Source organism: Trichosurus vulpecula, chromosome 5 (genome assembly GCF_011100635.1).
Source record: "Trichosurus vulpecula isolate mTriVul1 chromosome 5, mTriVul1.pri, whole genome shotgun sequence".
NCBI lineage: Eukaryota > Metazoa > Chordata > Mammalia > Diprotodontia > Phalangeridae > Trichosurus > Trichosurus vulpecula.
In genome coordinates, this window is record NC_050577.1 from 212,071,034 (window position 1) to 212,083,649 (window position 12,616).

The 12,616-nt window shown below is 36.0% G+C and overlaps 1 protein-coding gene across 1 annotated transcript in view; it reads right to left on the reverse strand.

Moving 5' to 3' along the window:
- Window positions 1-12,616, reverse strand: part of MUC19 (mucin 19, oligomeric) — a 63,822-nt gene that overhangs the window by 10,852 nt on the left and 40,354 nt on the right. Inside the window, exons 24-28 of the mRNA XM_036760701.1 lie at window positions 12,019-12,258; window positions 11,782-11,938; window positions 10,492-10,617; window positions 9,336-9,477; window positions 8,436-8,467 (exon numbers count right to left, since the gene is read on the reverse strand). Of these exons, the coding sequence (XP_036616596.1) occupies window positions 8,436-8,467; window positions 9,336-9,477; window positions 10,492-10,617; window positions 11,782-11,938; window positions 12,019-12,258 (697 nt within the window). The remainder of the gene's footprint in view (window positions 1-8,435; window positions 8,468-9,335; window positions 9,478-10,491; window positions 10,618-11,781; window positions 11,939-12,018; window positions 12,259-12,616) is intronic.

The following is a 12,616-nucleotide window of genomic DNA, read 5'->3' on the forward strand; positions in this document are numbered from 1 at the left end:
ATGTTTTATATATATACATATATATGTCAGTGTTGAGAATAGTACAGCTATTATGACAACGGAAAGGGGTACACATAGATTGTGCATGCCTTTATAAAATACTTGATATAAGGATAAAAAACATAATTAAGAGATGTAAAGGGAGGGCTATGAGAGAAGAGATAAGGAGGTAGTAGAAAAGGGGAAATTACACCAAATGAAGAGGCACAAAAACATATTATACTAGAGCGAAAGAAGGGAGGGAGAAGAGCAATATTTGAGCTTTACTGTCATCTGATCTGGTTCAAGAAGGGAATAACATACCCTGATAAGTATAGAAATCTAACTTGTCCTACAGGAAGTAGGAGGGGAAAGGGGGATAAAAGGGAGGGGAGTGGTCAGAAGGGAGGGGAGAAGTAGCAAGTGGGAAATGGTAAGATAAGGGAGGGGAATAAAGAGGGAGGGTAAACTGAGGATGGCGGCGGTCAAAAGCAAAACTTTGTTGATGAGTGGAAGGGGAAAGGGAGAAATAAAACCATAAACAGGGGGAAATAGGATGGAGAAAAAGACAGAGATAGAAATCATAACTGTGAACGTGAATGGGATGAACTCTCCCATAAAATGGAAGCAGATAGCAGAATGGATTAAAAACCATAATTCTATAATATGCTGTTTACAAAAAACACATTTGAAACAGGGAGATACACACAGGGTAAAGGTAAAAGGCTGGAGTGAAATATATTGTGCCTCAGCTAAAGTAAAAAAAGCAGGTGTAGCAATCCTAATCTCAGACAGATTTAATTAAAAGAGATAAGGAAGGACATTACATCCTGCTAAAAGGCACCATAAACAACGAAGCAATATCATTGTTTAACATATATGCACCAAGTGGTATGGCATACAAATTCTTAGAGGAGAGGTTAAGGGAGTTACAGGAAGAAATAGACAGCAAAACTATAATATTGGGAGACCTCAACCTCCCCCTTTCTGAACTTGATAAATCTAACCTCAAAATAAATAAGAAAGAAGTTAAGGAGGTAAATAGAATGTTAGAAAAGGCAGACATGATAGACCTCTGGAGAAAAGTGAATGGGGATAAAAAGAAATATACTTTCTTCTCAGCAGTACATGGCACATACTCAAAAATTGACCATGTACTAGGGCATAAAAACCTCACAATCCAGTGCAGAAAGGCAGAAGTAGTCAAAGCATACTTTTCAGATCATGATGCAATAAGAATTATTTGTAACAAAGAACCATGGAAAAATAAGCTAAAAATTAATTGGAAACTAATCTAATTCTAAAGAATGAGTGGGCCAAGGAACAAATCAGAGAAACAATTAATAACTTCATTCAAGAGAATGACAATAACGAGACAACATACCAAAACTTATGGGATGCAGCAAAAGCAGTTCTTAGGGGAAGTTTTATATTTCTAAATGCTTACATGAATAAAATAGTGAAAAAGGAGATCAATGATTTGGGCATACAGCTGAAAAAGCTAGAAAAAGAGCAAACTGAAATTCCCAATTAATTACAAAATTAGAAGTACTGAAAGTCAAAGGAGAGATTAATAAAATTGAAACCAATAAAACTATTGAATTGATAAATAAAACCAAAAGCTGGATTTATGAAAAAAACCAATAAAATTGATAAACCTTTGGTCAATTTGATTAAAAAAGAAAGAAGACAATCAAACTACCAGTATCAAAAATGAAAAGGGTGAGCTCATCTCTGATGAAGAGGAAATCAAAACAATAACTAGGAATTATTTTGACCAATTGTATGCCCATAAATTTGACAACCTTAGAGATATGGATGAATATCTACAAAAACATAAATTACCCAGGTTAACAGCAAAGGAAGTAAAATTTCTAAATAACCCTATCTCAGAAAAAGAAATTGAGCAAGCCATCAATGAACTCCCTAGGAAAAAATCTCCAGGGCCAGATGGTTTTACATGTGAATTCTATCAAACATTTAAAGAACAATTAATTCCTATACTTTGTAGACTATTTGGGAAAATAGGTGAAGAAGGAGTCCTACCAAATTCTTTTTATGGCACAAATATGGTACTAATACCCAAACCAGGTAGAGTCAAAACAGAGAAAGAAAATTATAGACCAATTTCCCTAATGAATTTGATGCAAAAATTTTAAATAAAATATTAGCAAAAAGATTGCAGCAACTTATCACAAGAATAATACACTATGACCAGGTAGGATTTATTCTAGGAATGCAAGGCTGGTTCAATATTAGGAAAACTATTAGCATAATTGACCATATCAACAACAAAACTGGCAGAAACCATATGATCATCTCAATAGACGCAGAAAAAGCCTTTGACAAAATACAACACCCATTCCTATTAAAAACACTAGAAGGCATAGGAATAAATGGAGCCTTCCTTAAAATTATAAATGGCATTTACCTAAAACCATCAACAAGCATTATTTGTAATGGGGATAAGCCAGATGCATTCCCAATAAGATCAGGAGTGAAACAAGGATGTCCATTATCACCCCTACTATTCAATTTGGTACTAGAAACGTTAGCTGTAGCAATAAGAGCAGAAAAAGAAATTGAAGGAATTAGAATAGGCAAAGAAGAAGCTAAATTATCACTTTTTGCAGATGATATGATGATTTACTTAGAGAATCCTAGAGAATCAAGTAAAAAACTACTTGAAATAATAAACAACTTTAGCAAAGTAGCAGGATATAAAATAAACCCACATAAATCCTCAGCATTACTAAACATTACTAACAAAGCCCAACAGCAAGAGATAGAGAGAGAGATTCCATTCAAAGTTACTGTAGAAACTATAAAATATTTGGGAGTCTATTTGCCAAGACAAACCCAGGGCCTATATGAACATAATTATGAAACACTTTTCATGCAAATAAAGTCAGATCTGAATAAATGGAAAAATATCAGTTGCTCATGACTAGGCTGAGCTAATACAATAAAAATGATAATTTTACCTAAATTAATCTATCTATTCAGTGCCATACCAATTGAACTACCAAAAATTATTTTACAGAGCTGGATAAAATAATAACAAAATTCATCTGGAAGAACAAGAGGTCTAGAATATCTAGGGTATTAATGAAAAGAAATGCTAGGGAAGGTGGCCTAGCCATACCAGATATTAAACTGTACTATAGAGCAGCAGTCAACAAAATTACCTGGTACTGGCTAAGAAACAGAGTTGTGGATCAGTGGAATAGGATAGGAACACAAGATGGAGAAGTAAACGACTATAGCAATCTACTCTTCGATAAACCCAAAGAGGACAGCTTCTGGGCTAAGAATTCACTATTTCACAAAAACTGTTGGGAAAATTGGAAAATGATAGGGCAGAAACTGGGCATAGACCAATGTCTTACACCATATACAAAAATAAAGTCAAAATGTGTTCATGATTTAGGAATAAAGGCTGATAGTATAAGTAATTCCTGAGAGCAAGGAATAGTTTACTTATCAGATTTATGGAAAAGAAAAGAATTCATGATCCCACAAGAGATAGAGAGCATTACAAAATGCAAAATGGATAATTTTGATTATGTTAAATTGAAATGTTTTTGTACGAAAAGCCAATGCAACAAAAATTAGGAGGGAAGCAGAAAATTGGGAGAAAATCTTTACAACTAGTATCTCTCATAAAGGCTTCATTTCTAAAATATACAGGGAACTGAACCAAATATATAGGAATACAAGTCATTTCCCAATTGAGAAATGGTCAAAGGATATGAACAGGCATTTGTCAGAGGAAGAAATTAAAGCTATCTATAGGCATATGAAAAAATGCTCGAAATCACTACTTATTAGAGAAATGCAAATCAAAACAACTCTTAGATACCACATCTCTCCTGTCAGATTGGCTAAAATAACAAAACAGGAAAATGATAAATGCTGGAGAGGATGTGGGAAAATTGGAACATTGTTACATTGCTGGTGGAGTTTGTGAACTGATCCAGCCATTTTGGAGAACAATTTGGAACTATGCCCAAAGGGCTATAAAAATGTTCTTACCGTTTGACCCAGCAATACCACTTCTAGGGCTGTATCCCAAAGAGATCACACAAGTGGGAAAAGGACCCATATGTACAAAAATATTTATAGCAGCTCTTTTTGTGGTAGCTAAGAATTGGAAATCAAAGGGATGCCCATCAATTGGGGAATGGCTGAACAAGCTGTGGTATATGAAAGTAATGGAATACTATTGTGCTATAAGAAATGGGGATGATATGAACTTCATAACAACCTGGAAAAACCTACACGACATAATGCTGAGTGAGCGGAGCAAAGCCAGGAAAACATTATACACAACCACAGATATATGGATTCTGTGAGGACCAACCCTGAAAGACTTTGCTTGTCTCAGCAACACAAGGTACAAAGACAACCCCAAAGGACTCACAATGGAGAATGCTATCTACATCCAGAGAAAGAACTATGAAGTATGAATGCAGATTGAGGCACACTTCATGCTAGCCTTCCTTCCCCCTTTTTTTCTTTTTCTCTCTTTTGTTTTTGTTTTGGGGTTGGTTTCTTTTTTTGGTCCTGTTTCTTCTTTCTCATGATTCATTTCATTGGTCATAATTCTTCTCCAAAACTTGACTAGTGTGTAAATTAATTCAATGCGAAGTTATATGTGGAAGTTATATGGGACTCCATGCCATCTTGGGGAGGAAGCGGGGGAGGGAGGGAAGAAAATCTGGAACTCAAAATTATGTAGAACCGAGTGTTGTAAACTAAAAATTAAAAAAAAAATTGGGGGTGGAGCCAAGATGGCAGCTGGAAAGCAGGGACTAGAGTGAGCTCCCTGATGAGCCCCTCCAAAAACCTATAAAAAATGGTTCTGAACAAATTCTAGAACTGCAGAACCCACAAAATAGCAGAGGGAAGCAGGGCTCCAGCCAAGGACAGCCTGGATGGTCTCTGGGTGAGGTCTATCTAGCATGGAGCTGGGAGCGGAGCAGAGCACAGCCCAGAGTGGGCGGCGCTGACCAACCAGACCAGGAGCTGGGCAGATCGGGCCCTAGCACCCTGAATCAGTGAGCTGCAGCAGTTACCAGACTTCTCAACCCACAAACACCAAAGACAACAGAGAAGGTTACTGGGAAAAGCTGTAGGAGTGGAAGGAGTTCACATTTCAGCTAATGCCCCTGGGGTAGTGGAGGGCCAGCTACAGAACTAAAGCTGCAATTGCTTCCGGCCCCAGGCCCACCTGGTGGGAGGAATTAAGTGGTGGATCAGAGCAGGAGTGCACAGCCTGCTGAAGATCTAAGCCCAGTCCAGGTTGGGGGTTCTTGGGGAAGGAGGAGTGCTGGTGTGGCAGAGCTGGCTCATCCCCCCAAGTTTGGAACATAGTTCTCTAAACTCTACAAGCAGTCATACCCCACTGAAAAACTCAAGGGTCAAGTTAGTTGGCTGGGAATATGGCCAGGCAGCAAAAACACACCCAGATTCAGTCTCAGACTTTGGATTCTTTCTTTGGTGACAAAGAAGACCAAAACATACAGACAGAAAAAGTCAACAAAGTCAAAGAGCCTACAACAAAAGCCTCCAAGAAAAACATGAATTGGTCCCAGGCCGTGGAAGAGCTCAAAAAGGATTTGGAAAAGCAAGTTAGAGAAGTAGAGGAAAAATTGGGAAGAGAAATGAGAAGGATCAGAGAAAACCATGAAAAACAAGTCAATGACTTGCTAAAGGAGACCCAAAAAAATACTGAAAAATACACTGAAGAAAACAACACCTTAAAAAACAGACTAACTCAAATGGCAAAAGAGCTCCAAAAAGCCATTGAGGAGAAGAATGCCTTGAAAGGCAGAATTAGCCAAATGGAAAACGAGGTCCAAAAGACCACTGAAGAAAATACTACCTTAAAAATTAGATTGGAGCAAGTGGAAGCTAGTGACTTGATGAGAAAACAAGATATTATAAAACAGAAACAAAGAAATGAAAAAATGGAAGCAATGCGAAATATCTCATAGGAAAAACCACTGACCTGGAAAATAGATCCAGGAGAGATAATTTAAAAATTATTGGACTACCTGAAAGCCATGATCAAAAAAAAAAGCCTAGATATCATCTTTCAAGAAATCAAGGAGAACTGCCCTGATATTCTAGAGCCAGAGGGCAAAAGAGAAATTGAAAGAATCCACCAATCGCCTCCTCAAATAGATCCCAAAAAGAAATCTCCTAGGAATATTGTCGCCAAATTCCAGAGCTCCCAGATCAAGGAGAAAATACTGTAAGCAGCCAGAAAGAAACAATTTGAGTATTGTGTAAACACAATCAGAATAACCCAAGATCTAGCAACTTCTACATTAAGAGATCGAAGGGCTTGGAATACGATATTCCGGAGGTCAATGGAGATAGGATTAAAACCAAGAATCACCTACCCAGAAAAACTGAGTATCATGCTCCCAGGCAAAATATGGATTTTTAATAAAATAGAGGACTTTCAAGCTTTCTCAGTGAAAAGACCAGAGCTGAACAGAAAACCTGACTTTCAAACACAAGAATCAAGAGAAGCATGAAAATGTACTAAAGAAAAAGAACAAGAAAAAGAAACTGCAAGGGACTTACTAAAGTTGAACTGTTTTGTTTACATTGCTACATGGAAAGATGATGTGTATGATTCATGAGACCTCAGTATTAGGGTAGCTGAAGGGAATATGCATATGTATATGTATATATATATGTATATCTTTATGTAGATATGTATATGTGAGTGTGTATATATGTATATATGTATGTGTGTGTGTATATATATGTATATGTATGTATGTATGTGTATATATATATATATATATATATATATACAGAGAGAGAGAGAGAGCGGGCACAGGGTGAGTTGAAGATGAAGGGAAGATATCTAAAAGAAATAAAATCAAATTAAGGGATGAGAGAGGAATATATTTAGAGAGGGAGATAGGGAGAGATAGAATGGGGTAAATTATCTAACATAAAAGTGGCAAGAAAATGCAGGTCTGTAGGAAGAGAAGAGAAGGCAGGTGAGGGGGAATGAGTGAATCTTGCTCTCATCAAATTTGACCTGAGGAGAGAATACCATACCATTTGGGTATCTTACCCCACAGGAAAAAAGGAGGAAGAAGATGAAAAAGGGGGGATGATAGAAGGGAGGGCAGATGGGGGTGGAGGTAATCAAAAACAAACACTTTCGAAAGGGGACAGGGCCAAGGGAGAAAATTCAATAAAGGGGGATAGGTTAGGAAGCAGCAAAATATAGTTAGTCTTTCACAACATGAGTATTGTTGAAGGGTTATACATAATGATACACATGTGGCCTATGTTGAATTGCTTGACTTCTTAGGGAGAGTGGGTGTGAGGGGAGGGGGAGAGAGAATTTGGAACTCAAAGTTTTAAAAACAGATGTTCAAAAATAAAAAAAAAGTTTTTGCATGCAACTAGAAAATAAGATACATGGGCAATGGGGTGTAGAAATTTATCTTGCCGTACAAGAAAGGAAGGGAAAAGGGGATGGGAGGGGAGTGGGGTGACAGAAGAGAGGGCTGACTGGGGAACAGGGCAATCAGAATATATGCTATCTTGGAGTGGGGGGGGAGGGTAGAAATGGGGAGAAAATTTGTAATTCAAACTCTTGTGAAAATCAATGCTGAAAACTAAAAAATAAAAAAAAATACGAAAAAAAACCACATCTCCTTTCCAAGGAGAGAGGTGTGATTTACAGAAGCTGTATACTGAAAAAAAAATTAAAAAATTAAAAAGAAATAAAAAAAGAAAGAAACATGTGAAACATTTTCCTGAACTGGTCAAAGCAGGATGCGTAGCTGTTTCTGTAATAACCATGAGACAGCAATTAAAAGCAATGAAAAAAACGTTATCTTCAGGTTTAGGGCCTGAATATGCCATGCCATTTCTATTCTTTTAGCTTTTTAGAAAAGACATTTTCTGTATTTAGAAGAAAATAAACAAGAAGTAACATTGAAAGTACCGAAGATGTCACCTAAAAGGTTTGATCTCATGGTGCATGTTACTCTTGAGTGATGCTTTTGTAGACGCAGTCACTGTTTCTATGCTATTCCCCACTCACATCCCAGAATTAGATTGGTCGTCAGGCTAACAGCTTTTGTATCATAGCTTCCAGAGCTACATCAGTAGGGGGAATAATAGATAATAGGAATCATCTCAGCACTGGTTCATGTATCAATTACCCAGGATAAAGTGGTGATGCTAGGAAGGAAAACAGCTTTGGGAAGCAGAATACATAGCACTAGCAAACCAACAGCAGAGATATATTCTAAATCATGTGCATGTCCACTTTTTAATTTTGTCTTTACAATGGGCTGGACTGTATATGATATTATTATTATATATTATTCTATCGTGCATAAATTTTTGATGTGAAAAATTTCTAATCTATTCTTTCATAAATCAATTGGAATAAAAATGCAATTACTCACCCACGCACTGTAATTGTCCTGCTATGCAAAAACTGGAAGTTAAATAAAAAATAAAAATGACATTTAAAATTCTTACAAAAAAATAGACTTTTAGAATATATACCATCTCACTGCTAAATCACAACAAAAAATAGCTTTTTGCCTTATACTGAAATACAATTGAAGCCACTACTCTCAAAATGCCAGCAATAGTTTGCTCTTAACAATGAAGGAAGAAGAAACAAAACAATTCACAAACTACATATCCTATTATACCACATGATATTCCTAGTTATTTTAATGGATGATTCTTGTTAAAAAGAGATCATTTAAAATAAAGAGCAGGACATGAATTTAGCTTCTGCATTTTCAACTTTCAACATCATTCTGTCTTTTGGTTGTGATGAAATATGAGCGATTGTCCTTGTTTTCCTGAAGCCAAATAGATATCATACACATTTTTTAGGGTGATACGTTTATCTGACAGATTTTTGTAATTTGTCTCCAGTATTCAACACTACTAAAATCTTATTTAAGAAAGGTATATTAAGATGAGATAAATCTTCAGGAAATATACAACTTATAATTGATTTTTTAAAAAACCTTGCCACTAAGTTTCATGAATTTTATAATTGAAAATCACATGCATATGTCACATGCATATCAAGTATCTGAGATTTCATTTGTGCAGGGAACTCTTTCCACCAATACTGAGAGGCACTCATCAATTAAGTCATGGAGAGTTTGAGTGACATGACTGTAGTTAAAGAGTTAGCTAGTGTCATAGGAGGGATTCAAACTCAGGTCTCCTGACACAAAATCTATCTTTCTATCCCCTATTCTGAATGTTTTCAGTGCATTAATTTTGAATTAAAATTGCAGGTGGGGAATTGAATATCAGAGTAGTGATAGGCACTGTACCATGTTCTTCCACATTCATCTTCTATTATTCCGCCTGCTGGTATCACATCATTGTAGAAGCAGCTGCACTCTGATAAATTGACACACTTCATGGTGTTTTCATCCAGATATGGGGCACTGTCAGGGCATTTAGCATAGCAACCTGTGTATGAAAATTATTAAATTAATTGCAAGTTTGCTGACATTCAACATGTATAAATTAATTTGGTAAAGCATATTAGTTATTCCATTTCCAAATACAGGTGATGTTGAGATGTTAAAACTTCATATGCATTAGAAGAGTTTATAAAAGCAACAGAACTCAGACTGACCCTTTCCTACAAAACTTCACTTAACTAGAATAATACAATTATAATTAAATTTTAATTATGTAATAGATAAATAAAAACCTTTTTTCATTTCCAGTATCATTGAAAAGAGTCTTCCAAATGTCTCCCTGCATCAGGGAATATATTGAACACAATTCAGTGTTTCTTTCATTATTGAGATTCTGGAAGTATGACTGAGTTATTACTCTGAATATCAGTTATAGCTATAGATGCAGATATGGAAGGTGTAAAAAATTGAATGAAGGCTTAGTAAACCCATTTCACATTCTGGGTGTATAGTATTTTTGAATGCTTGATGTCAACTTGTTTTATTTTGATTTGTACCACTCTCCCACAAAAATAGTGCTAAGAATCTTAATAGAGGATAGGATAACTGGGCCGTTGTATTTTTTTTGGTTTGTTTTCCTTAACTAATTTATCAAAGATGGAATTCACCCATTTGAGAACTAGGTGGCATAATGGGTAGAGAGTTGGATTTGGAGACAGGAAGCCTCAAGTTTGAATATTACTTCAAACGGTAACTCTGATCAAATCACTTACCCTTTATGTTTCAATTTCCTCATCTGTAAAATGGAAACAACAATAGCACCTGCTTCAACAGGGTTGTAGTGAATTTAAAAGAGATACCATATGTAAAGCATTTTGCAAATCTTAATACACTATACAAATGCTAGCTGTTTATTATTACTTTCTGTAATGCAAAAATGCCATTATTTGTTAGGAGAAGAAAAACAGATTTTGTAAATAAATTGCATGTGGCATCTTATATCTTTACAAAGCAAGACTCCTTTATCTTGCTCCAAGGAAGCTATCAAAAAATTCCTTACCTTCCAAAATAGTAGCAAATTTTTGTCCAATAAGGTGATCTTTGCATGTTTTGGCTTTCACTGTTCCACAGGGCTCATAATGCCAGCTGCATTCACCAGGGGCATTGTAAAAATCACAATAGACAGCTGTAATCAAATTGTGCTGAATTACTTTCACTTATGAAGAGACAATTTTAATCTTTCATTTTACCAAAATAGATTTTTGAAAAAAAGTTTCATGTGAAAGAGATAAGGAACTTATACAATATTTCATTCATTCCTAGTCATTTCCTCTGACTTCATTTTCTAAACGGAGGTATTGTTTAAAAATAACTCATAGAGCAAATACAGGATATTCTAAAGAAGGTTTAAGTTTTGCTTAAAACTGGACTAAAACTTTTGGAATACCTTATTATATGAAAAACTGAATTTTCCTTTGACTACAGGAAAAAGTAATAAACCATAATTTCTTGACCATGGTCTTTTAAAGTTATTCTCCATTCTATTCAAACTGACCTGCTGGCTACTCTCTGTACATGGCATCCTATCTCCTGCTTCATGCCCTTGCATAAGTCTCCCCTCCCCCAATCTTGAATGCCTTCCCTACACCACAAAGAATTGCTAGTTTCCTCCAAGACTAGATCAGGTGCTATCTCCTACATTAGGCCTTTCTAGATTCTCCAGTTATGCTCACTCTTTCCCTCTTGAAATCAATTTGTATGACTATAATTATTTGTGTGCAATTTGTATTTCTCAAGTGTAAGCTACTTGAATGAAGACACTAATGCATATTTTTCTTTATACTCTCAAGGTCTAGCACAGTACTGGGCACCTAACTGGCACTTAACAAATGTTTATTGAATTGAATTATGCAAAAACTTTCAAACAGCTTTAACTTTGAATGAAATGGAATTCACTACTTATGATAGAGTTTAGTGATCTGGGACTGTTATGTACTAAGCATTATAGGTAGTAAGAATTATAATTCACAGAAATACAGATAGTAGTTATTGATATGATATATACACATATGCACACATCTACATGCATATACACAAATACATGTATGTATGCATGTATGTATTCCTTGATACCCAGATATTCTCTTTTGGAACAAGAGCAATGAAAACTAAAAATCTGAACCAATACCACTATGTCAAAATATGTTGTCACAAAAACAAATAATTACTCAAACAGGTAACATTTCTAGTTATAGAATCCTATTTAAATGGTGTGATTCTTTTTTTCTAGCAGAACAGTTCTATGTAAAATGCTATTAAATTAGCTACCCAAGAGTGTCATTTTACTTACGGCAAAGGTCTGGCTTTCTCCAAGAGACACAAACTCCAACTGCACTACAAGCTTCTGCATACATGGCCACAGCAGTACAGAATCCAAGGTATTTTCCTTCCATATCACATACACAGGCTTCTTCCAAACATGCAGTATAGTAAGCATCAGGATCAACCTAAACAAAACACAGTATATGAATTTTCTCTGCTACCAGGAAAGACATCTTTGTAAGTAATAGGATAATGAAGCAATTACCTTGTTGTGGCAATCTTTAAATGTACTATCTCTGATAATCCCACATTTTCTTAAAGCCCATGCTTTACAGTATGGGTTAGAATCACATGGAAAAGCTTGAACCACTGTGTCTGAACACTCTTGACTTGTTTTCCAACTATTTCCAAATTCCAGTGTTCCAACAGCTACTGATGCATGCCTTGTAGTGAAATCATCCTTGAGATCTCCATTATTATTTCCACACAGACCACACACGTTTCCCTGCATTAAAAATACACTAAAATGAAAGAGTTCTTGTAGATGCAGATATCAGGACTGCACTTTATTAAGAAGCTACATGTAGCCAAGATGGGGATTAGGAGTAACCACCCAGCTGCACTCTCCCAACATTCCCCCTCCAAACAACTTTAAAATAACGCCTTAAATAAAATTTTGGGATGAGACATTTTTTTCTGTTCTAAGAAAATTTAAGAGGTCAGAGAAGTCTGTGACACCAAGGCCTGTCCAAAGCCTACAAACATGGTGGTGGCAATAGAGGTTAAGCAGCAGCAGCAGCAGCAGCAACAGCTTTAGGAGCTCTCAGCCCAGAGATGTTAAGTGGGTCAAACAATTGGTCAGA